At 39.1% G+C, this 27,715-nt stretch overlaps 1 protein-coding gene across 1 annotated transcript in view; it reads right to left on the reverse strand.

The window, feature by feature from the left end:
• Positions 1-7,901: 7,901 nt before the first annotated feature.
• Positions 7,902-27,715, reverse strand: part of WFS1 (wolframin ER transmembrane glycoprotein) — a 32,964-nt gene continuing 13,150 nt past the window's right edge. Inside the window, exons 3-8 of the mRNA XM_061379945.1 lie at positions 21,144-21,226; positions 17,820-17,964; positions 16,812-16,982; positions 16,054-16,134; positions 12,201-12,346; positions 7,902-10,603 (exon numbers count right to left, since the gene is read on the reverse strand). Of these exons, the coding sequence (XP_061235929.1) occupies positions 8,795-10,603; positions 12,201-12,346; positions 16,054-16,134; positions 16,812-16,982; positions 17,820-17,964; positions 21,144-21,226 (2,435 nt within the window). The 3' untranslated portion in view covers positions 7,902-8,794. The remainder of the gene's footprint in view (positions 10,604-12,200; positions 12,347-16,053; positions 16,135-16,811; positions 16,983-17,819; positions 17,965-21,143; positions 21,227-27,715) is intronic.

Here is a 27,715-nt window from a genome sequence, read left to right on the forward strand (position 1 = left end):
CTAGAGAAACTTGAGGACTGAAATACTCCCATGGAGATTCACATTTTAAACAACGATTAAAGATCAATTGAACTGTTACCAGAAGCAGCATTAGGAGAGATTTATGAATCATGCGTTTATAACTGTAGGAAGGCACCTTCTGTAAAGAGAAGACTGAAAAATCCATTTATTGCAAAACCATTTGCAGTGCTCATCATCTGCCTGTCATAGTGGGTGCAGGGCATGCACACAAACAGCGTGCTAGCTGTGGGCTGCCTTTGGTGGTCAAGTCGGTCTGTTGCTTGAATGTTTCTTTCCAGAATGTGCTTTGAACAGAATTTAGCCCTAAAAAGGAAATAAACTCGCTTTGCATTGCATCCTTTTGATGGAATATGTTTTGAACTCGAAGTTCTTCTAAAACTAGATGGCTCTTAGGGTATTCAGGCAGAGACATCCATCCTGACCTGCAGGTGGTAGCTTCAGCTTTGATTGTAGACACTCGTGATCAGAATTTGGTCTATAGACTACTTCCAAAGCATCTAAGCCCTATTAAAACAACATTTCCATTACCTAATTAATTGTTTGAAGCTATTTTCAGTGGTTATTTATTGAAGTTGTAGTTTGTCACCTGAGGCAACAGCACGGCTTGTTGTCGTGGAAACCTCTCTGCTGTCACCAGCGCTGAATAGGGAGGGAGGAACCGGAGAGGGAACTACAGAAAGGTGCTTTTGTTGAAATGCCTCGCTCTTCAAAGTGGAGAAATTATGTCAAGATAAAGACAGGACACACCGAGATCAACACACTCTGATTTCTGAGGCTTTACAGGGGCTCCGGGCTGGGTTCAAGCCCTTTCTAATTTAGCGTGACATAGCTCCTGCTGTCAAGCACTGCTGTCTCCCGGGGTTAACAGCAACGTTTACAAGGCCCTTTCTGATGCCAAACTTGCTATTACTGCAGAAAATTCCTGCCATGTTCAAAAATAGAACAAAACCTTTCTAACAACCTGCTGTCATCTCCCCATTTGATTTATAAAAGATGAACATTCAGTCTTTCAGGTCTTTACCTGGGCCATGATCTTGACAGTGTTCCCAAACCTATGCATTAATTACAGTGCACAGAGATCTCAAGCAAGAGTTGCAGCTAGAATTTCCCTTAAAGCAGCATGTCTCCTGCCGAAGTTCCAGTTAAACGCTGCCACAGAGTTTCTGTTTCTTATTGTTCAGCTTCAGAAAGTGAATAAAAACATTGAAGTTATGAAAAACCCTGATCATTGTTTTTAACTTCAGTTTGTTGCACCTAAACCATGAGAGCACAGTAAGAACCAGAGCTCCCACCAGAAGGTCCATCAGGTCCATACGTCGTCTGCAGTCGCATTACAACAGATGCACACAACACAGATCAATGCTGTTAGATTTAAGTTAAAAGATCCCAGAGACAGGAGCCTTCTTAAGATGCTGCTGAGCTGCAAAGCCGCCAGACTGCACGTTTCACAAGTTTGCCATGCACTGTTTCATATACTGCTAGTTTATCATTACACAGGGTTTTATCACCCCAAAATAGGGTTTCTTCCCCTCTGTTTTCACAGCCTTGTATTGCAGACTCACTCTGCAACAATGCCTTTGTGCAATGCTGTTTGTAACTGGCGGGGAGCTGGGCCTACGGATGTTATGTGCCTTTCAGAAGAGATTCTTCTTGCTGCATTTCCTCCCTGACATGGAGTAAACCAGAACCTGGCTCTTTTGTTCCTTGGCGGAACCCTTTGGAGACAGCAGCAGAGGAAGGGGAACCGCAGCGTGAGCCTGGAGCGCCATCTGACGGCAAAGCACACATGTGCGGTGGTCCCCAGCCGAAGGACCCCTACCCACCCTGTGCGGAGCATCAGTTTCTTGCAAGAAGCGCTGAAGATGTAAGGCAAACAAGCACACAGAGGCTACAGACACAGATGCGCTCTCTCTGGACGTTAATGAGCCACATGTAACTGTTTAGGCAGTGCCCCTGTGGGAGGACAGGATTGGACCCCACAGGGCTGTGTTTTCTGACGTTTAAGGAACATATTGAAGTGTAACTCATCAACAGTTGGGTGATGCCTTGTACCGTGGTGCTTTTGGCATCCTGCATCGAACTACAGATGAGAACTAAATCACTGTCAATAATTAAGACTGGAAACGGGAATTGTTAATTACCTTTGTACATCATTCACTGACATCTCCATGAAGCCAATGCAGATGTCACTAACGCTGACTCATCCAGCCTCGTAACAGATGAAATGCCAACCCAAATGAAGCTACAAACTTGGCTACAAAATGAAGGGATTTTAAGTTGGGTTTAGTTTAAGAGCTCTTTCTCTTAAAACTTTGCTTTTCTGAAATGTACACCACCAATGTGTAATTATTAGATTCAAGAAGAGGATCGAGGGGTCCATCACCTGCTATTACAGTGGGAATAAAATCAGCTGCACTGACAGATGGAAATGCAGGAGCTGTGGCACCAGCTGTGGGGTGGCTGCCCTGTGACTCAGACGGATCGACAGAGGATGCAAGGGAAGGTTTCTGTGGCAGAAGAGCGGGTGCACCCCCAGGACACCGGAGCCTGCACAGCAGGGACCCACAGTGTCAGCCAAGGCTCCACTGGGAGCAAATGGCTAGGCCATGTGGGCTGAGGTGGCACTGGTCTAGGGGCAGAAGCTGCTTTATACTTATCCATGGATCAGCAACAGATGTGCAATCTAATACTGGAACATATTTTCTAAAAATAGGTGAATTATATCATCACAAAGGTTAAAAACTTCACTTCCCACCTATATTAAGATGCAGGATACTGGATGGCAACATTCTGACCACCGTGTGTTATATATTATAGTTATATGAATACCACATGTCACAGTGTCAAATAGCAGCTTCCCCTGAGCAGCCCAACTGCACCATTCTCTCTGGTTTTATATATCTCCTATTGCCAAGTGTTGTTTTCCAGCCACAGTCTTTCGAGCTCCATTAAAGCAGCTTTAGAGGTGTGATGCTTCTATTCCACACACCTACAACATTCATACTGCTCAAGCAGTGAAGGTGAGTACTGACAGAACTGTTCTCACTGACACCTTTCAGGCACTGCTGACCATCCTAAATGAAGAGTCCACCTATAGAGCACGCATAACAAGACAGGCTGTGCCAGGGAGACTCAAACCATTCAAGAGCTTCCTCTCCAAATGGCCCATGATGACAAGACCCTGATGCACATCATCCAGACCATGACAGGATGATAACAGCACCTTTAAAAAGAGACTGTGCTCAGAACAAAAGTTGCAGCAGAAACATTTTGCCAGGGGCGAGACCCCCTTCCCATGCTAACTCCCCTAACGCACAGGACTACAGGGCTTCTGGCCAGGATCAAAGCCCTCATGGTGCTGTAATACAGCCCAGCACCTTCTCTGGGAGCGAGGGATCCCCCTGACAAACCCAGCTCCGTTAAAGCACTCAGCTGTCCGGAGCAGAGGCTGCTGCCGCCTCACTGTGGCTGTACACGGTGGTGCTTCAGCCCTGAGACTCCCCTTTCCCTACAATTCCACCCAGATCGTGCCACCAAAAGACCTACCGTCCCCCAGCAGTGCTCCTGTCACTGCTGGACCCAGGATAGCGGGGACATCAGCACACCGCGGCACTGGAGTAGCCATGCCTGCATGTACCCTGGCTCAGTTCTGTTACTGGTGGCGGGTGGGGAAGTCCAAAGCTCACTGAACACAGCTGCCCTTGGTAAATCCAGCCCCCATCCCACTGGAGCAGTTACAAACCTTTGGGTAGAGCCCTCTCTTCTTTGTAATGGGGATCTGCAGGATGCAGGAGGATACAGCAGCCTGTAAATGTGTTGGTGTGGATGGTGCAGCCAGATCCATCACAGAGAACAGCTTCTGCTGCAGCTAGCATGAAGAGAAGTGACCCATCTTTGAGCAGGCAGTGCCACCAGTCTCCAGGAATACACCTATAAGCCTGTCGGGCTGTGAATGTCTGGGCTGCCAAGTCAGTATTGTCACTGCCCTGCGAGCGCGTCCATTTTTATTGTGGTTTGAAGATAGAAGCCTATTGTCTGGAAGCAGCTGTAGGAAAACCTGCGCATTCCTCAGGAGGAGCACTGGGAATGCTCTGGAAGACAGCAGCATTCCATTGCTTTATTTGTTGCGAAGTGAGACAGTTAAGGAGGAACGTGCAGGTTGCAAGAAATGGGGAGAGGGGAGTTAGGGGTAAAAGAATCTACCAGATGGCAAAGATCAGGGCTAGCATGGAGCCCTGGGGATGTGCTGCTGTGGCAGGAAAGCTCCCGGGGCACATTTATATGGGTGTGGGCAAACTCCAGTGTCAGGTGGCTCTGGTACAAAACCAGTGTATGCACTCGCTGGGTAAGTTATACACAGGCATGCCCACATGACAGGTGTGCTGGGCACACAGCTGCTTCTAGGCTAAAAAGCTCTTCACCAATAAACTGCTGCTCTGTTGTTTCTGTTGTATTTCGGGAAGTCTGATTGTACCTACACGTACACTTTCAGTAGGATTGCACAGATCCTGGGTTTCAGCAGCAGCTGTTGCAGCCCCTCAGAGGAAACACCCCAAGTAACTCAGTACTCAAACGTGAATGTGTAGTAAAACACATCACTTGCTGCACAAATTGAAATGAAAACTTCAGTCAGACGAGAAGGCTAAAATGAGTGTTATGAGGCTATAACCTTACAGAAGCTGCTTCCAATGGCTGCCAGTGGGAAGACATGTCCTCTGCATTTCTGTTTGTACTCATGTGAAATGTTTTATAACAGAAGGTTGCAGGCAGTGTTTCTATGATCTGTTCTGCTTCAAAACATGAAGTTCAGGTTTATTAGAGGTGATGAAAATGCAAGTTTTCTCAGTGCTGAACATCCCTCCTTAATGGGAAGATGACTCTCATCTTTTCCATATCAGGCTGTAATTTATAAGAGGAAGTTGCAGGATATTAATGATCTTTTTCTTTCCAGAATAAAAGCTAATTAAATCTGTTGAGTAATAATATGGAAATAAATGAACCATCTTAATTAATGCATATAAAAAGTAATGTGATTTGGTTGTTTAGTTTCTAGGCATCCAATTTGCATTTCAGTAATGTCTGCATGGGTGGAGGCAGTTGCTAGAGTGGGTATGTATCCCTTGGTGGGTTCCACCTAGGTTTTGCTGCATGGATTAATATTTTTCTAACTTAATGATTGAGGGCTTTCCCTTGTACCTATCTGCTGTTCAACCAAATGAACCCTGAAGATCTCAGATCAAAGCACAGCCTCTTTTAACCTCCTTCATTTTGACCCTTACCCTGAAAGGCTGCAATGGGTTTCAATAGCATTAAGAAAGTATTTGCAACCTTGAAACGTCTTTTACCCTTTTCAGTGGAAATAGAGAAGCAAAAGGCACACAGATATGGGTGTGCTCTGGAAGGTGGCATCTTATGTCAAAGACTCAAGCTCACCAGCAGTAAGAAAGGGCTGCGATACCCAAATGGTAACAATCTCGTTGCCCTGCTTCACACAAAAATTGCAAGCAATTTTACAATTAATAATAGCTATTTTAAGGCACTTAAGCACAGATAGTTCTGGGAATAAAACCACATGTACTTCCTACAGGCCTACTGCTTCCCTGCTCTGGGAGAACAGGGCAAAATGCAGAGTACAAACCCTTTGCATTCTTGCCTACCGCAAAAGGCTGTTAGTCATTACAGAGTAGGCTCTTGAGTTATTCAGACTTTCTATACATGCGTTGTTGTTCTTCTGTGCTTATGGAAACATGTACCAGTTTGGAGAACAAGCAGTACTTTGTCACATTACTTTGAGGATGAAATTCAAATAATGAGTATTTAACTTCTGTATATTCTAAATGCTAAAGCTGAGCTTACAGAAGAACAGCAGAACTTAATTTAGATATGTCAATAGCCATGTACTCTCCTCCTCCTCAGTTAATTAATACTAATTCAGAAGACTGAAAGGGCACCTATCTTTGGAACTGCTCATAATTCATCATGTCTTCAAAACTGAGTAAGAAAATAATAAATGTAGGATTAATTGAATAATTAACAGCAGCTGCCACATTCTGTCTCCTTTACAGTCTAGAAGATGGACTGGCTTGGAATATAGAGCTGTAGCACAGATGATGGGAACAAAGTTATTTTGTGCTGTTTGCTTGCAAGATGTGAAGTACAGAGAAGCACCCTTTGCAAAAACACCCTGCCTGGAACTGCAATTGCTTATTAAGTAATAGCGATTTTGTGCCTGTCAGCTGAGATACAATTAGAAAGAAAAGGTTTATTTGCTAAAGGTTTCAGAACACAGAAGACTAGACAGACAAGAAAATGGAGTAGTTATCCCTTGCATTACCACTAATGCATCCTCTTTTTCCATGAAAAGCCTCAAAAAAGGAACACTCAAGAACTAGCTTTAAAGGGCATTATTTAAAGGTCTTGAGCTCAGATTTACCTCCTCTTTCCCTTTTGGATACACAGAAGAGCTGAAAATGTGTGGAAAATGGCCTACTATGTGCTGATGTTCAAAACTTTTCACCTCTGTTGGAAAGAAGCATCTGATGAGTTCAACTGTCCCCATCAACCTGTCGCTACAGAGCATGTGGATTACTTTTCCCAGTATCTAGCTAGTCCAGGGGTTATTTTTGATGTAAGAGCATAAAGGGAAATTGTGTAACTTGGAATCTGGCTGGTATTGGTACCACTATCCTTGAGGGAGCTCCCTCCTCCACGGAACTAAAGTTTTACCTAATAATTAATTGCAAAAGTAGTAAGCTATATGCTAATACCCCTTATTAATTTCCTCAGAAAGGGCTGAACTAGAAGTCTCAGAGGTGTTGGAGTTAAGCCTCAGACCATGTTTCAGATGGGAACTGAAGTACCTGGATTAACCCTTTTGTTAGTAACTTCTTCAAAATGCACCACAGTAAGTCAGTAAATTGTCATCCTTACTAAGAACAAAAGCTAAAACCAGAAGAATTTTTTAACATTACCACTGAATACCAAGACTTTTGCATTTTTCCCCCTGCTTACATATGAAGTTTCACAATTATGTATAAGTAACAAAAAAAAAAAAAAAAAAGGAAACAAAAAGATTTAAAAAAAAACCCTGCATGTTTTGTGCTTATATTTTACAGCCAGGAAGAATGTTTTGGCATTGAAAAAGAGCCTATGGATGTGCTAACCAAAGGAGGAGAAAGGGCTAAGTCCAGCTTATTTCCATCCGAACTTGGACCAGGTTAATGAAACTAAGCCAAATTTGCATCTTAACACCATTTCTTTTCCCCAGTTGGAACCAGAGATCACTGACAACTTTCAAAGCTGGAAGCACCCAGAAGACATGAACCTACTCCACTGATTTTCTGATCCATGTGGCTTTGGATGGCAGAGGCTTCTGCTCTGCAGCATCATGCTTTGCTCACCACCTGGGACCAGAGCAGCACACCTGTACGTGCCTTTGGCTTCTTCCTACCTGCAGCATAAGGTGATGTTCAAGAGGGTCCCACAGTTGGGACTGCAGCCAAATGCTTCGTTGTTCGCAGAAGCTTCCCCTTCTCTACCAAGAGCTTTCACTGATAACACTTCTCCCCATCCCCATATGACTAATATGCAAAGGACAAAAAAGAATCTAATGCATCTAATAGGATCTGTGGATGAAAAAACGTGATGTATCGGTGAAGTACAGTCATCTAGTGGTCAAAAAAGGTAGTAAGTCACAACGAAAGCAGAGGTAAGCTGTACGTGTAGATTTCATAGCTACAACAGCCTATTCAGATTTTACTGGTAGTTTTAAATAATGTGAAGCAGAACTTCAAATATCTCACACCACACCATTTTACTCTAGATTGTATTTCTCAGTGAAATCTGTTATAGTGCAACATAAAAAACTGCTCACAACATCAAAGCATTGGGAACAAATGTACCCATTTAATTCAAGTTTGTATTTTATGTTTATCTGCACAATACAAATCATTAGACAAACATTCTATTTCAGTTTCCACAGCAGAGGTTTAGGTACTACTTTCAGTTGCTTTGGCTTGTCCATTACTGGTACCACCTCGATACCCGCCTTACTCTCTGGTGTTCGTCCTTCACACAACAGCCTGGATTATACCTTAGTGTCATACATGTAGCTACTGTAACCAATCAGGACAAATAGCATATTTTGTACAGTATGGTTTATGCTCGAGAAGGTTTTATAGCCTTGCTGGGTGCAAAATGTTGTGCCCTTCCAGAAAACATTAGAGTCACTATCTTCTGAACCAATAGTGAAACAAGGAGTTCTGTATGCAGAACTGTACACCGCCAGGTACTGACTGTAAGATCACTTTTATCTAGAAAACACCAAATAAATATAAGCAATATATGCAACACAACCTGTTGTCAGCTACCTATTCTAAGTCATGCCTGTGAAAATACAAATGGGCACATTGTGAATATTTAAAGAGTAAAGTGCTTTTAACATCGAGCAAGTGAATTCATCTAGTGTCGTACCACAGGCAAATATATATCCATTGTGGACAAAATAGTCTCCATGCAATTAGTCAGCAGCAATCCCCTGTATTCATTTATAATATTAAACCGGCATATATTACTTCAGTCATACAGGGTTTAAAGTCAGGATACAGTGTGTACACTTGCAAAACTCAACCAATGCTCTACAGTAGCATACATTTTGAGCATTGCTACAGGTAGGTGGCTTTGGTTTTTGTTTCTTTTTTTTTCCTTAACCTTTTAAGAAGCCAACCCTTTGATGGTGTAAATGCAGCGTACACTGAACCAATATGAGAGCTCATTATGCAGCTGACAGGAATGGAAAGAAGAAAAAATCAAAAGCGAATTTAATGGCTGTATGCACTGTGCTCCTCCAGTCTTGCTCTATTTTCACATGCCTCCCAGCAGGTAAGAGTTTAGACATGCAATTCAAGCAAGTGATTGCTTTCAGTTCAAAGACAGGCCATTTACTGCCAAGACGGCCCTCCAGAATTGTGCTGAATTCAATTATACTCCCTTGCCTCAAGTTCAACAACACTTTTTTAAACTCACTGCTTGCCTTCAGCACAATATCTTTGGTTATATCATCCTCCTCTATAGGCTTGGTTCCATTTTTGCTACTGAAAGGCATGCCCACAGTTATTTCAAATTTGTACCGATCAAACATTTTCATGTGGCAGTTATGCTTTGTCAAATACTTGAGACGACACAATTCTTCCTCCTCTAGCGTCACATTTTTGGGGTCACAGACAGGGTAGGTTTCACCATACAAGCATCTCATCCAATCACCAATAAAAAGTGGAAGCATATTTATTGCAGATTCTGCACTATTGTCGATTTCAGTCACACGCACATACTTGAACCGCCCTGTCCACGTCACTCTGTGACCCTCCAGGTGACTACATAGAATCTGAGTGCGGGCCATGTTTGTCTCCTTCCACGACCTGGGTCCGCAGAGGAAAGAATATTGATTCCACGTCAAGGTGGAGTTGTAAACTTTCATTCCCTCTGATCGATACACATAGAACCAACAGAACAACACTACAGCAGTAATCCACACTAGAATGAGTTTCACAATTGAGCTACGAGTCAGGGATTTAAACATTTCCACTACAGAGAAGTTAACTTTTGTCCACCAGTGGAAGAGCAAAGGAACAGTACACAAAACCAGAGTCACTAAAATTTTCATGAGCTCCAGAGACACAAACCACTTAATGAAATGGATAAGACACATCACTGCAATGCCTATACCTAGCACTGGGAGTGCAAAGAGAAAGAGGAAATAACCGATTGAGGCACGAACAAGCCCAATGCCAGAGGACTCCCGCAGAATGACCACAGAGAGTTCACACCACATAAAGCAGACCAGATATGGGACCAGGTAGCAGTAGGTACCTTTAAAATTCCGTAGTTGTGCCATTCTAAAGAAAAGATAGAACAAGTACAAAAACAGAAGGCATGGGATGCTTACGTTTATCACAAAGAAATGGCCTACAGGAACAGTAAAGAATGTTTTACCCAAAAATTGCAAGTAGCCAAAATTCCCAGGTAATACCTGCAACAGGGACAAGCAACCTGCTGCCACCTCAGTCATTAATGCTCTTCGTGTGTAAGGTTCTGCACAAGTGCTTAAACTCATGTAACTTGTCACTGTGAAGAAAACTGAGATGGTAGCTAATTCTGAGCATGGTATGCAGTCTTTGCTTGCTATAGGGAAGGAAAAAATGACAAAGAATACAGAGAGTAAAAAATAGATATATGGCTCTAAGTGATTCCATCCAAAGTTCACCTCAGCTTGCTCAACATCTAGGTTTGGTTCAAAACGAAGCAGTAAGTCAGTCAACGTGCGAAAGTTTTCCCAAGCCTTACTGTCCTGAAAAACTTTCAGTGTGCAAATCACCATGGAAATGAAGGACAAATAGAATATGACTAATGGAATAATGAAGGCAAAAAACTCAATTGTCAGATTACTGATGATGAAGAAAAAGATGAGAGCATTGATATGGTGTGTTGGAACAATGGTAGACAGCCAATGCATTCCTGCCTTTGATGCAATATCTATCAGGTATTCTTTAATTTCCATAATGGCATGAAGTGGATATTTTACAACCTGGAAAGACAGAAAGAAGCATTTTATTTATGAGCATTTTATTTATGGGCAGTCAGTTGTCTAACATCAGCTGACATGAAAAAATTTATATTTCAGATGAAGATGACAGTTGCCAATAAAATTAGATTACTTTGAGATTATTAGCTTTATTTTGATTAATTCAGTCAGATGAAGCTCAGAGGCGATTTTGATTTCATGAAAGATGTATTTCATTACCTCTGACACACAGTTAAATGGCTTCCTAGTCAACTATTCTGCTCTGCTAACTTCATACTGAAGATAAACTACATGGCTCCAGTCTTGTGCTACCTTAGGTTATTACCTGAGCTGTGAGAACTGTAGCTTTAAAGCACTTAACTTTGCCACTGTTCTGCAAGAATTATGCTATATATTGTGATACACATATATACTACAGGAATTGGTGCATATGATTCATAAGCACTTACAGGAAGTCTTTACAGCTGTGGTTTATCTTTAAAACAATTCTTCCCAAGCAGCTAAAGATACAGGTATCAAAATATCATTTGGAAGCAGCATAAATATTTTTATCTATAATTACTACACGTTTAGAGATTCTTTTAAGTCCAGAACAGTAACTGTACAGGATCTTAAAACTACCTATCTGATGTGTGGCATTTTCCAACACAGTCACCAGAGAACAGAGGAATTGCTGGACTGAATCCTCTCCCTGTGACCAGCCATGCACTTTACATAGGATCAATAAAAAGGTACAGGATTTTTCAAACACACACTCAAAATACTGCATCTGCCTATTAGATGCTGTGAACAATCCTCCTTCCTCCATACAGATTTTATGTCTTCTCAGAACTTAGGCTTAATTAACTTAGATTAATTAGTTCAAGGGGAAGGCAAAGAATGTTTCAGCACTGTGATGAACTGGGGAAACCCACAACAACTTGGGCATAAGCTTATTTATTAGCTGTTCTTTGTAAATGCATCTATTTCAGAGTATTAGTTATTCAAATGCCTGGAAAGACATACCCCTCATCCTTTTTTTTTTCCACCCCTACCATATGATAATGGACAACAAAACAACAACAATTACAACAAAACCTCTCATGTCAGCAGCTAGAAACCCCCTACCTCGCTTGAAATTTATACCAGTATGAATGCAGGCACCTCAATTTCCCTTTTTACTTTCACTACCTAATGAAGTATCAGTGTAGAAACTAACAGGAAGTTCTACTGTTCTTGAATTCCTTCATAATAAAAACTTCACACCTCAAGGCTATGGCCTGCTTGCTCCTGTTTAAATAGGTATGATATGAAACATATCATGACATCTGTGATAAAAATATGACAGTTATGATAGGGACATTCAAATCCTTGCTGAGATGTAATGAAGGCAGATTGCCCTCTTCTAGGGAAAATAATTACTCCTTTTTCTTAAATTTATGACTCATATATATGAAACTGTAAACATATATATGAATTCAAGTCCAAAAAGAAATTAAAGCAGTGACACTGACTTATATAGATTAAACATCAGCTCTGAGAGTCAAGTGCAAGTCACTTCTGTCTTGACTGTAACACCTAAGAGCCCTTCAACATGACCTGTTCAGTATTGCTTTTTTACCTTCAGCCGCAGCGGTAGCTCTTCAGGAGTCTTCCCTGCCAATTCATCATCTTCCTCTTCATGCATGATCAGGTTAGACGGGATGATTCCCTTTGCGTACTTCTTGGTAATTTCAACAAAGTCATCCAAAGCAATAAACTTTTTAGCTATAAGATAAAATACAGACACTGAATAAATAGCATCACAACACTTTGTGGATTATGTGTTGCCACTTGTTCTGAGATCCGTGCTTGTGCCAGCAACATATGACTACTCTAAATCTTGTCAGATGAGCAGGTAAGTTTATTATACCAGTAAGCAGGAGAACAGAGTGTGTGAACATATCTTATCTGCAAGTATTCCAAGAAAAAAAAAAAAAGACTACTGGATTAGGTCAAACAGTTTTAAATCGTAAGATATTTTATCTTTTACAACTGCTTGAGAGCCATCTTTAACCAACAGCCACACTGAAAGCAAAGAATTGTATAGGAACAGTAATGAATTGTCTGTATGTTATTAATTAAAAAACTAACTTCTAATTTGGCATTTAATGTGTTGTCATTTTTCTGAGTTCAGAAATTGCAGACATAATTATGGTAAATGCCCAATTATTCACATCTACAAGACTTAATATAGATTATTTACAGTGTATTAATTCACTATGCTGTGTGGCTATACAAATGGTCTCCCCCAAACCGTATCAACAAAATCACCTGTGATCTAAACCAAATAGTAACAAAATATTTCACTTAGTTGTGCACAGAGGCAAATGTACCAGTCTGCCCTGAAGATCCTTATCCACTCTTGTGAGCAGAAGGGAGGCAAGAAATTACTTCTGAAAACTGTAGGGATGCTGCAAGACAGAAAATGATTTATACACTGCTCCAAACTCTGCACAGCCAGTTCCTTACATTAGCATGGATTAGTTCATTTCTATAGTAGACAAGTTTGATGTCGTTTGTAAAGAAGGATAATTAGCAACAGCTTTTTTTTCATATACTAAAGCAAATGACATTGCTGTAGATATGAAAGACTTTTGAATGACAAAAATCTGTAACACAACTCCTACACAGTAAATTTAGCTAGTCAGCTGATACACAGGTAGGAAAGCTGGCCTGCTTAGTACTAGTTTGAGATTTTAAAGATACAAAAAACTGAACTGCTGCACTAAATTTAAAATCAGAGGAATAGTGGGTTTGAGCCTATTAAGAAATTATTTTAAATGCTACATTTATAGAAATTACACGGGAATGTATCAGTATTTACTACTGAAAACACTGTAGATACAGCACAAAATAAAACATTTGTCGTGAGATACCTGCTACATGAAAAGGCGTGTTAGAAAGTTCAACAGAAAAACAGCAGCTTACAATCTATCTATCCTTTGCTTTAATCTTACAACATGAATGTTGCCTTTTGCTTGGACTTTTACTCCCTCCACCATTGCATGAACATGCACGTTCCATAAAATACCATCTGGCATGCCTCCAAACAACCAAGAAAGGATTTATTCTTGCTAACTATTTTTACAATTCACAGACTGAAAGGCAACAGCACTTGCACCAGGAAATCAATGAGACACCTTAGCTATCTTGGTGGGGTCCAGATCAAGCCTAATGCCAAATCTGTCACCTAAATTTATTGGGACAAAATATACAGTGGTAAGATAGGATTTTGGTGTGGGATCAGCAAGCAGACAAGGTTAGAACCTCACAAAAATTCCTCAACAGCACTTTTACAGGACCATGGGACATCCTGAGAGGGAAGGAGTTTTAACTTACCATGCACAGACAACCTAACAAATATAATGGCATGTATACTTTCAGGCATGCAACAACTGACCGCTGACAAAGCCAGATCTAATTTTCTGTTTATACCTCCACTAAGGATAGGCCAGATCAGATATCTGCAAGCATGTATGTGGCTCAAAAATTATCTTCCAAATATTGGCAATATATTAAAACTGCAGGAAGAATCTCCTGCTAGCAAGATGAATGGAGAAACTCAAGTGGATCAGAGAAGTAAATTCTTTTTCACCCATGAAAAGATAAAAGCTCTCCAGAGAAGAGGTAACAGCTTAACTCCTACTTTAAGCGTTTGATGAAAACTTCATTTTTAAATGTTATTAGTATTTTGTCATCCAAGTGTCTCTAAAATTGATATAAAAAGCGTATGTTGTAGATCCTACTTTATTATTCAGAGATTTTTTTTCTTCAATTTGGTTCTGACAAATTCCCCTGCCTCCCCCATCTGCCATCGAAAAAAGAAAAATATGCACATCAATTTCTGCCTACACTTACCTGTAGGTTCATTTACTCTCCTGTTATTTTATCTGCCACTTAAACCTTCAAAAAAAATAAAATTAAAGAAATTGCCAGTTCCTTTTCCTGACACTCTCTGAATTACTTAAGAATCCAGAACAAAATGACTTGCTTTGCACTTGCTTTATCCAGCATGTCCTGTTTGGTTAAGGGATGGAAAGAACATTAGTGTTGCACCAACGCAACACAGCTCCAATGAACTCATGATACAGTGACTGGACAATGAAACACAAAGGTCTCACCCTTGAAGGGCTATTTCTAGCTTTCCAGAAGTAGCAAACAAGTCACAAGAACAGCTGACCTCTTCTTGCACAAGTTCTGACAGGACCAGAAGCACAGTCTCCAAAATACTATTTCTCCCATCACCTCCTTCCTTACTTATATATACATGCCTGTGTCCCTCCTCCTGTTTTACTTCTGTGAAAGTTAATGTAAAACTGAAATATGTCATTCTTCTTAGGAATGTTATTTTCATAACATAGTAAACACAATCCTTGAAGGTGAACACCAAACTGACCTAATGAAATGTACATCTGATCTTTCATGGAATTTAAACCTGCAAACCCCCAGATTCAGTTCACTAATCCACATATGATGTTTTCATTTCATGTATTCTCAACTATAGATGTACTAGTATGTAATATGCTTTGCAATATTTAAAAGTGCTCTTCAAAAAACTGATCCAGATTGCACACAAACTATTTCAACATGACCTCTGCATTTCAAGGAAGTGAGATTTTCCAAACAACAATTAATCAAACCTTATGTTATATACCATAATTATATGTCTGCAACTTCTTGAAAAACCACACATCCTGCATTGTTTAGAATTCATTTTCTTAATACAAGAACTTGACTTTTCTTCTGAAGTCTCAGCAGTATATCAGCATTTTTTAGGTAAGCGAGGCTAGGGAGAACCGTATTTCAACTCCAGCCTCCCACCACAACACACCTTGCAGAACTCACAGATTTGGATCTACAAATCTGACTGTATGTGCTGAGTGGTTTAATTTTCTCCACTACATGAACTATCTGCTCTTGTGTTATGAAAGAAATATCTTGGTGCATTGCATCTTTCCTATATCATTTCTTAAACAAATATGAAATGACAAACATTAATTATAAGGGAATAGCAAACAGAAGCAAAGCAAATAGAATGAGGGATCTGTCTGTATTAAATGGTTGCATAATTACTTTCCATCTTGTAATCAGAAAGGTTACTACAGTTTAAACTAAAAGAAAAATGGAAGTGCAAAGGCTTTTTTTTGCTGAATAGACTTGTATGTTCTGAAAGGTCAAGAATATAAAAATAACAATTGACATGCAAACTCCTCTTAGAATACTAATCACTGACAAGTTGACTATAAAGGTGATGTCTTTTCTAACATCACATGCAGATCAGGTATTTATCATGCACATATAATAAACTGACAGTCGGTTTACACCAACACAAACTTGTATACATACCTACTCTGACAGCACAGAATTGCTTAGCAAAACAAAACAGAAACCAAAACCACAGGCAAAGATTGAAAGCAGCAGAATGCACTCACATTCACAGCTCACTAATCGCTCCAGCATTCTTCTTTGCTTCTGCACTGACTTTGGGAGTGGGCCAGGTTGCTTATCACCATCTGGTTCAATAACAGAAGTCAATGGTAAATCAAAGCAGTCAATTAAAGTGATCAAAAATAACTGGAATGTTCTTCAAACTGTGGTATCTGGAGAATGGTATCTTCTCAAAATCAGGAAAAAGATAAATGTACATATAAACAGGTAAGGAGTGGCTATATAGCTTTATATACCCCATTACTGTATTAGAAAAGGGAATAGCATTGATATAGTTAACATATACTGCTGTAACAGCAGAGTGAGACGGGTGTCTTGAAGACTAGGTTTGTAACTTGAAGTATGTACTAACATATTATGAGGATGACTGTTAAGGGATAAATAAGTAAATAAATCGAGTAAATGCGTTAAAATTACTTTTCAAGGACAGCAGGTGCCAAATGAAGATATTTTTAACATTTGGTTCCAACCCTAACTATTCTATGATTCTATGAATGAGTGCTTAATTGAATCACAGCTACAGCAAGGGTTGGCAGGACTTTATGAACTAGCTGTTGGTCCAGAGAGCAGAGTTAGTAAGTGAGTTACAAGTTGTTAATGTTACTTTTTCTTAAGTAGCTCATACATTTACTGTTACCTCATATCTGATTGTTTATAAAGCCCTTTAAGTTTTGAGCTGTATTCTGCCTGCGAGTCTGTATTGTAGCAATACCACAAATCAGTTCACTCATTGTTAACAAACCTTCATTGTCAACTTGCCCAACATTTTCCAGTAGTTCAGAAACTTCTAATTGCTTCTTCTTTTTTGGGTTTAATTTCCAATACATGACTAAGGCAGCTTTCCTCACAGCTCTCTCCAAGTCAGTCTCAGATGATAACTTTTTCACTTCTTGCTCATTCTCGGAAGTAATACCTCAAGAAAAGAAAAACACATTACATACTATTATCCCACACCTGTGCAGAAATGACAGATTTGCCCACAATTTATTTTTCCCAGTTTAGACTAGAACTCTTCAAGTTTCATCCACATCTTGACCACCTAAGTAAATTGCACAAATGCACTTTGTGCCCATTGCTTATTTAAATTTAATCACACCACTTAAGTTTAAAACATACTCCAAAGACTGTGCAAGATATGCATTATCCTTCAGCTTTTGAAGTAGGTATTCAAGCAAAAAAGGTAGTGTGAATATGCATGGGTGACATGTAACAAGCAGCAACAAGTTAATGAAAATCGTTTTGTTGAGTTTTTTTGTTTGGTTCCTCCCTCCTCCTCCTCCTAAATAAGAGTTCAGATAGTTCACGGTCAAGAGGAGACCATTCCAAGCATGGGAAGTAGCATGAAGGAAGATATGAACCTTTAAGTGGGAGAAGACAGTGAAAAAGACCAGTTTGGAGAGGGGTTGGAGAGGGGCAAAAGAATGAAACGAGCAAATATGTAGATGGTGTGTGGTTATATGACCTTCATGGTCAAAGAAAAACAAGCTTCAGTGAAAGGTGGGAAGGGGAAGAACAAGCATGAATTCCATGAAGGAATTCCAGCAAATAATCAATAAAAATGCTTTTGAGTAGCATCAGTAATTAATGTTTTTTAAATCACCTATTTGAACAGACTGTCAGCAACTACTCACGTAATTTTGCCATGAACATTCCCATCTTATTTTAACTACACATTTAAGTGTTACAATAAATACAGTATTACTTCAGATAAAGTGGGAAGCACAGGCAAGGAGTCTCAGAGAATCCATACCTCTTCTGTCTGCGAGGCATCTACGCAACAGTTTGACAGCTTCTCTTCGACCCTGCTTAGCAGCAAGGATGAACCAGTCAACTGCACTGCAACTGTTAAGTTCTTCATCTTCTTCTTCTGCTAATCTTAAGAAGTGTTTCCCCACCTACAGTAAGTAGGAAACAGAATTCCTTTGGTTACTGAAATATACACTCTACTCTGTCTCTCTCCTCCCATCCCCTGGAACTCACCTAGAATAAATTCTCTCTAAACCAAAGGTCAAAAGATTTGCCCCTACCTTTGAAAGATTAATAATTCACATGATTCCCATGTAGATTAAACAGACTGGTATAATCAAAAAGATACCTTCCAGTAGAGGTTAGGTCTCCAGCCATTTAGCTGCTTCAAGTGAGTGCTTCAACAACTTCTACATAGATAGGTATTTGGCAGATATCATAGTGACTAAACTCACTGCACATACAGTGAAGCCACTCAAAAACTTATAGAAATAAGAAAAAAAGTTGGATTAAGTAATCCAAAATTCAGAACAAAACACTGATTACAAAGTCATGCTGGAGCTCAACAGGCAGTACACAGATATAGTGGCAAACCAAGAAGAGAACATGAGATGGAAAAACAAAAACACCAAAAAGGAAATTTCAGCAATTGAGTAATTTATCACCTTTATCACCCAACTGCAGATATGACTTCAGCTATTTATTTCACAAAGGAACTGCCTGAACAAGTTACATGATAAATAACATCCTCTGACAGGAACAGCTTTCTTGAGCATGTTTATATTGGTTAACTATCAAGACTGAGCAAAGCTTTAAGAGTACCAGGACTTAATGATGCAGCTTTTAAGTTCTTAAGGATCTCTCAGACACAGAAACTCATCAGCTAGCAGATTTTGGAATTAGTTGCATTGCACAAGGCTACTGCACAAGCAAAAGGATAACATAACACCTGGTTTGTGACAGATGCAGGTTTATGTTTGTTTTGGTTTTGGTAATTTTTGGACATTCTGAGGGTTTTGGAAGGCTGCTTCTTAAGTTCAGCATTAAGATTTACTCATCAAAATTACTCTCTCAAAAAAATACCTACAGAGCCCACCCCCAAAACCTGAGCACACAGAAAATATTTTCCCTTTATTTGGATTATAAAGTTATAAGTTTTTTGTGTATGTTAAAAGTTTTGGTAGAGAAAGAAAAAACAAACCATCTTTCCATGAAATACTACTGGAAGGTTTACCAGCTCTCGGAGCATACCTGACCTAAAAGCTCCTACAGGGAATGATCTGAAGAGGGCTGCAATGTTCTGCCCTGCAGCAGTCAAAGGAGGAAGACCTGATGGGAAAAGTCTTAACCTCAGATTTATCATTTAAGCAGTGTGAGACAGTCTCATTTGAGCTAAAACTGAAATGTAGTCACGGCTGATAATGGCCTAACACAGATCTTCATACTGTACTTCTTCAAAGACTGGTCTCACCTGTGGGCCTGAGGTGATTATATCTAGCAGTTCCCTTATAGAGATCCTCCAGTTAAAGACACAGAGCTGCCTTTTCTCCATTACAGAATTCCATCTGTGGGTGTCTCATGTATGTAACTGCTATATAGTTATTTCTCAATAACTACATAAAGCTAGGTAATACAGGTTGACAGCCACTCAGAGTGTATGTATCTCCATAGTCACTGCATGGTAATTTCTGAATAAACTCATAGTAATAACTATAAGCCAGGGAACAGAGTGATTTCTTGTGTTTGACTTCGTAATTATCATCAAACTGCACAACAGTACCATCTCAGCATCTCATTCATACTCCTACAAAGGTAAGATATAAAAATAGATGCTTCTAACTGATTCTAGAAGTATGTATACAACAAAAGAGAATAACTATATTTTTTTTAGGGTTTTTAAAACTAAAAGTTAATACCCTCTCCACAAGGGAAATGACATTTGATTGCATAGAAAAGAAATGACTGTATTTGGGATTCCTTTTCAGGCAGTCAATTCATCCTGAGTGCATACTGAAGCAGAATTGCATGCTGGATCTCTTTATGACAAGAATCCTATTATTGTGTGGGAATAGAAAGTGTAAGCAGCAAAAGATCTAAAGGAAGGGAGTGAAGGTGGAATGAACTGAGAAGGAAAAAAAAAAACCCCATTATTTATACACAAACATATGCATACATAACTGACTTAGAGAGCCCCATAAATATTCTTTCAGGATTTAACTTCCAGTTAAGAAAATCTGTTATGTACTCTTTCCTTTGTGTGGATGAGTAGAGCCATAACGTGGATTTTACAGCAGTGATCCCCTCAAGGCTAAAGCCTCATTCTCCGAAAAGCCAAAGACGGTTTCAAAGGTGAGGAATTTGCTACTCTCAGGTTACAACTCCAAGGACAGTCTGCCCCTCAAACAACTTGAGATGGGAGTGGGAAACAAGTCTGGCACTGCCCTGGTGGAGCTTTTTTTACCAGCTTTAAAAGGAGTTCTTGACAATCCCCACCTTCTATTTTTATTTGCAAAACTAGTGGTGATCCTGAGGGAAAAAATACAAACTACCAATGGGCATGCAGGAGACCATAACCAAAGCAAAGCTGAGGCTGGAAAAGAATGCTCAAGGAAAACCTTAACCAAGTAAAACATGAAATAAAACTGTTTTAAACTATGTTAAGCTGTTTATACTAGACCAGTAGACCAGACAATGGAATGCAGTGGAAAACTGGTACATTTTGTCTAAATCTAAGGGCTGCCTAAAGTGCTAAGACATACAGGGACAGAGCTACCATTATTAAATAAATTATATCTGCCATTACACAACTAAACATAGCTACTTTCAGAAAATGAGATGGGGGTTCTTCTCTAAAATGTGTTAATTCAACAGAGAAATGCTGTAAGAGCAAAACATAACCAATCTCAGCTCCTGCTAAAGCACCTCAATGGCATTTCCCTCCATAGCATCCAGCCTAAGAGTTCTAGGATCTCTGTATATAATGGTTCAGGGCTGAACCAACAGCATCTAACAGTCCCTATCTGCACACCTCCACAAGTAACTCTTTGGCATGTGCAGTTCTGTTCCTTCTCCATACTCTCAGCCCTCTCTCTGTGTTTCCACATGCAGCCTAAAAGCTCGCTCAAGAGTTGGCCCTGAAGCCATTAACACTCCCAAACAAGCAGCATTTCTCCAGGCTGAGAAACCATCTGGCAACACCTTTCTTTGAATAGTTTTAAGAACAAAACAGATACAGTTCAACAAAACAAGAGATAATACTTCTTCAGCAGGCACTGCTACTTTCGGAATTAAAAGTAAACAAGACAGGACAAAGAGCATACAAAATTACCTCTGTTTGTGCTTTGGGTTCTCCAGCTTTGGCCCTCTCAAGCAGTTCCTCAAACAGCACTTCAGGTTCTTCCTTCATGCCCTCTATAAATTAATTTGATAAAGAAAATTGTGTACTAGCAATATTTGAAAGAACTTTCTGAATCATTGCTATATGTAGCTTAAGAATTAAAGGAAGGCATCTCAAAAATCCAACAGAAGGATTTTGCAAGAACAGTGGAAATTAACTCATTACAATACTTATCTCAGTTGTTTTACTTCAGCATATTTACCATTACGTTATTTGATAGCTGCCACAGAATGACACAAAGTTTACAGTTTCTCATTTACTTTCACAGAATTCATTTCTCAATAGAACATGCATTACAATAAACACCAGCACATGTGGAACATGCGGTATGTACTACTGCTACTCTTATTCTTGATGGCACTTCAGTCTTTCACCTGGCAGGCTCTTTATTTAATAGCAGAGCCTTTTCAGGAGTTTTAAAAATTTAACCAGCCTTTAAACCATGTCCAGTATATTTGAAAGCTCAACTCCTCAGCCCCAGCAGCATACAGAAACTAACAGCAATTACACCTTATAAACCTATTTTGTGTCTAGCTCCACAATAGCAGCTGGTTTTTAACTCCTTTCCTATCTACTGTACACATACAGACTTAAAACATCTTTTTCTTCAAAAGCAGCATATTGCTCCAACAATCAAAGAAAAAAAATTGAGAGCTTTATCTTACATCCATTAAAGATCATCATGCCATGTGCTACTTGATGAATGAAGAGCAAGTTTAAAGGAAAAGATGACAAAGGCCAAAACTGCTACTTTTTCATAAGATACTTCTCATAAATTAGTTTGGAAGAATTTTGAAGCGAAAAATCAATAAAATTTCTACACTTTAAGTTAATTAAGTGTAAGAAAGGACAACATACCACTGGTTCAGGATAACAGCTTTACCAGCCAACCTAAAACTGTAGCTAGAAAGAAGATACAAAATCAACAGCAAGTGCCAAAGCTTGACCTGCACATACCACACAACCCCACAAGGTCACCAAACACACTCTTGAGGCACAACAGCTACATACTGAGGGCAAACACAGCATGAGAAAGTGTGGTTGGGAAACAGAAATTCCAAATGTAGGAGGAAACACAGCAGTCAGTTACTTCAGGCATCCACTCCAAGTTACATGTTTCATTCCCTACCTAATTTGACAGCAGTAACCCAGAAAGCGGGTAAGCATCCCTGCTAGCTGAGGTGCCCTTCAGTATCTGCTATTTCTCAAAAGGTGAGGGGCAGCAAAGAATGAACCCCATTCCAAATCATCTCCTGAAGAACCAGGCCACTTACATTCTTTAGCATCCCTGCTGCTGGGACTATTTCCAAATAAAAACAGGCTGCAAGCCAATGCTTTCATTAAATGGATGTATTTTAACAAGAGCAAACCATGAAGTAAGTCTTCTCCTTCACCATCCCACAGTTTTGTCTGCCAAGCTCCACTTGGAAAAATACTAATGCCAGATTATAACATGTTGTCTGGCTAAACAAGGCACACAATGAAAAATAATTTTCATTTAGTACTTGGTCTTTTCAGAAAGCTGTAAAAATATTACTGTAAAATAGGCAAACAACATACTGCCAAAATTAACTATTTAATCTCCTTGCCCTGATATATAACCTACAGGACTGAACTCTAAACAAGTCAGAAGCCTGTTTTCCAGATGGCACCACTCACACCAGCAGACATCAGTCAGGGGCTCTCTGATAACAATAAACAGTAAGTTACAAGAAAGAGCATATTGTTTGAAAGAAACATAATATTCATCCCTCTACCCCACCCAAATGAAAAAGTTGGGCAAGGCAATGCTTTACTGTTTCTCCCTGTGCTTTCACACTCATTAACTTACTTTGCATCAAAATTTCAGCAGCGACTGCCATGGCAATGGATTTTTTTTCTGTTCAGGGTTTTCTACACATTAAGAAGAGAACACCACAAATATTTTGGTGTTCCTCTGGATAAATCAATGTAGGAGACAGCATTCAGAAGCTAGTGCTTGCTAATTAAAATGGAATTTACACATACACAAAAAGCAAACTATAGAAAACAGTTGGCTAAACTAATTAAGCATCAATAAGAAAAGCAGCTGGCAGCTTATACAGGCAAAGCAGCTTCCTTTCTTTCCTGCTCCACTTGCCACACATAGGAACATGGCATGGTTCTGACCCCTTCCATTTCTTACTACTCAAATGAATGCCTTTTAGATAAGAACACTTATTACAATAGAAAACTGTAAAGCGTTCCCATTTTGTTTCTTCAACACCAGGATATAGTCACTTTATTGGAAGTACATTGCAGATTAACATGTAAATAATGGTCTTCACAAAGATGGTAAAAAAAGAAAAAGAAAGGGCAAAATTAAAAATGTGCAGCCTTATTGTTGAACTACCACCTTCACTGGGAAAATAAAATGTGCTGGTACTGCAGCAAACTTGTTGAAACATTTGTTCTAACAGCACTGACTGCCAGGAGAAAGAAATGCTTCCTGCTGTTATTTTCAACCTACTGCCCTATCCCTCCCGCTCAGTTATCACTTTTATGTACTCTCACATGTGACCTATAAATATAAATAACAGACAGTTAATTAAAATTATGCGTGTGGGTTTGTTCCATGGTTGAAGGGCAAGGGTGAAAGAGCAGGTTGTGGAGCGTTCTGGAGATCAAATTTAGAATAGCTTGGTATCACAGTGTTCCCATGATTATAATATTTTGTTGAAGGATGAGCAAAAGGATAAAGCATGAACGACTTCAGCTTCAAGGCTGATGTATCAAATCACTGTCTCATAAAGTACTGATGTCAGCCTCAGAAGGTTAAGGTCCAAAACACAGTCAAAGTGTGTTACAGAACAACAATGGACACACACACTTTCTTTTAATTCAGCTCTATGTTAGAAAAAATACTATACAAGAGTAAAGACACCTACCACACAAATACTATAAAAAGCGGTGATCTCAAAACTTATCACCCTTGTTCTTAAAGTGTGTTTTTAGTCATAAAATGTCTTGATGTGTATTCCTCCCACACAAGAGTACTGCAGTGCAAATGCTGTCAGTAGAAGCTTTTATTTTCCAGCTTTGCTAAAAACTCTTGTCTTTTTAATGTCAAATTTTACTCTGTCTTGAATATGAAAATTTCCAGAAGAGAGGAACATTCATCTTACAATACTTCATGTATATTTTATGACAACTAAAATAGACTTCACTAGCTGTTGTGTGTCAGGTGCATTTACATAAGCCAATGAAGTCTATCAAGCCTATTCAAGGCTCACAAGCACTGCAGTCATTCAAATGAAATCAGGCAACTGAGAGCACACAAGTTTTAAGTGGTACATAACATTCATATAAGAAACAAATTAAGATAGGACAAGGACATGGAAGGGTGGTTACTACATAACATTTGGCTGTAGTTCCTTCCTCTGCCACCACAACCCTTTATAAACCTCAGTTCATCAGGCTGCTCTGTGGCTCAGTTCCCAATTAGGTGAATTTTACCTTCAGAGACAGGTCACCCAACGCCAGTCATTCAGTGGATACTGGAACAATGACATTATTAATAAAATTTAATGTTTTGGTTTTATCATTCTGTGTGATTAAGTCTTACACTTAAGATATGAAATGCTATGGTATCCTTTCATTTCCCCAGTTCCACTCAAATGATAGCGGAGAAAAAAAGCAATTATTTGTGATGTACAAAGGATGAAGCAGATGTATTCCTGAGTCTGCTGCATTTATATCCTTATATCACAGAAAGCATTTAAACCTCTGAAGGGCTACAGAAATACCCACTTCTGATATTCAGGCTTTTCATTTAATAGGTAAAAGCTGTCACTTAAAACCTATTTTATTAAAGCACTTATTTAAAAAGACTTTGTACAATGAAACTGACCTGTTTGTTTCACGCTCATATGCAGCATTTAGAACAGTAAGTTAAAATAGCACTTTATTAACTGATAGACTTCAAAGGTGCCATCAAGCATTACCAGAGCCATTTCTGTTTACTAGTAAAAAGCATGTTTTTCAGCTCCAGTAAAAATATTCAGAATACATAAGTCTAAGCACAGCTGTTTATATAGGTAGATTGTAAACAGGCTGATGAATACTCATTATTACTATTTACTTACAGAAACTTTACATATTACTTGGCACATAGACTACATAAAGTAGGACTCCAGCTTTACTGCTATAGGCTTAAATGGAAATTTAGCCTTCATTTCAGCATAGGCAGGCATTTTCAACTTTTCTGTTAGGTTTTGACAAGAAACAGGAAATGCTGCAAAAGGAAACATTTCAGTTTTTTAAAGATTGTGCAGTGCTATGTTAGGATTCAATCATTATCCCTTACCTCTGACATTTAGTAATTAAATTGACAAAAAGGCAGTTCATCCATAGTAGGAGATTAGTTGAAGTGAAACTGCAAGGTATCACTGCTTAAAATTGTTAAGTCATAAAAGGAAGATAACACCATTGATTAAATAACACATATAAGCCTAATTTTTGGACTTCAAGGGATAAAATTGAAAGAACTCTTCAACATTCATACAAGGTTCTGAAGAATGGATTTACAAAATCTAGGTAAGAAATCTTTTCAATGCAAAAGATCTATAGACAACCACAGTGGTTGTCTGCAGTTGTCATAAGATTTCCTTCCCACTATTGTAGCACAGATCAGTGGTAGATGCAATAGATTCCCAACCTTTCCAATACCTTTAACATCAAAAACTTAAATACACCATGCATCATTGCAGTTAGGTTGACCTGTTGCAAAGTGTCTGATGACATATTTACCATTTACACACACTTTAGGCAAGCATTATTTCAACAACAAAAAAAAAAAATTAAATGACATTGTGTATGACACTTCCATTCACCAATACTAAAATACTTAAAGGCACATATACAGTAAGCCTTAAATGCAAGAAAAGATTTTTATCTGTATATATACACAGAGAGTAGACCATACACATATATCCATCACGTAGAACAACCTCAATTTTCTAAGTGCTTTTCTAACTGCTAGGAATCACTGCCTTCTTTCACAAGAAAAACCAAAACCATTAAAGTTATCTCATGCAGAAAGAGTCAACAGAGTGCATGCTGAATAATAAAAGCGATTGTCGATTTACTTTCCTACCAACACAAATATATCAAAGCCCTCAGAAGAGTGGATTTACCCAGAACATGGGAGTTTTAGCACCTTGCCTGCTATTATCACCCCCTGGCCAGGTACACACAGCTCTTTCTTCTTAGGTCATAGCTACAGTACCTGAATTCCAGATAAAAGAGGAGAAAGACCATGAACACCAAAGAAAAAAAATGGTATTTTTAAAGAACATGGTCTCTTATGCCTTTTGAGTTAATATATTATTTGTTTATGCAGCTTTTGAGGCCAGCCCCAAGACAGTTATATTATCATTCACAACAGATCATTTTTAGACAAACGTAAGCCAAGATGCTTGCAAGTGCTTTGTACAGTGGAAACCTAATGAGAACAGGATAAAAGGAAAACTGAGTTTCTCAGACAGGAAGCAATAATGAAGATAAAATATCCATTTGAAAAACGTAAGTTTAAAAGAAATTACAGGTTTTATAAGTGAATATTACAGCTACATGGAAACTCTACTGAAGAAAAGATTAGTGCATTATGCAACACCCACACTAAGTATATGAAGGAAAACCTCTATGGCGTACACACTTTATATGATCACGACTACAAGCATTCATTTGGGCTCAGAAAAAGAGTGATGGGGACATGCAGGAGGAGGAGAAAATAAAACATGTAAAACCCATGTGTGGGGAGAATAATGGATCCAAGATGACAAGATATGAAACAAGATTTCTGAATTGGCTGCCCCATTTTATTAGCATAGCAAGTGATCCTGAAGTGACTGAAAACAAGTCAAGAGTGATAAGAGTATGCACATCACATATGATACATTCAGTCCTAGCCAGTGATAACATAGTTCCAAGCTCACCAAACACACACCTTGAAGGGTAAATAAGCATTTTTTCCATTGCATGAGAAGATCTGACAGTTGCCACAGATGAAAATTGCTACCAAGGTGACCCAACAAAGTGAGCCAGGCAACAATAAGTAGTTAATCTCACAACTGATATTTTACATTTCTTTCAATACAGGATTTCAAATGTGGTTTCCTTGATCTTTTGTTGGAATAAACATGACTAAGACAAACTGAAAAATCAGAGCAGCTGAAAGGCCAGAAAGCAGCAATAATGACCTCAACCACCTCATCATTGTATCATGTTCACAAACGATATCACAGCATTGCTTCTGAGGAATGCACAGAACCTAGTTTAAGAGGCTAGTGAGCCACGTTTGTAAAAGCAAGTTAGATTTAGTTCTCAGACAGGAGTGTCAGATGCAAAAAAACCCTGCTGGACTTGTATTTAAAAGCAAAGCCAGTTTGAGAAAAAAAAAGAAATAAGAGAAAAAAAGTTCTTAGAAATAAGAAAAGTGTCACTGTAAAGCTACAGTCATGCAAAACAAAGAAAAATAGAAAAAA

This window comes from Neopsephotus bourkii, unplaced genomic scaffold (assembly GCF_033783945.1).
Source record: "Neopsephotus bourkii isolate Nb327-2 ecotype Australia unplaced genomic scaffold, CSIRO-AGI_Nbou_v1 NB_1780, whole genome shotgun sequence".
In the NCBI taxonomy this organism is placed as follows: Eukaryota; Metazoa; Chordata; class Aves; order Psittaciformes; family Psittacidae; genus Neopsephotus; species Neopsephotus bourkii.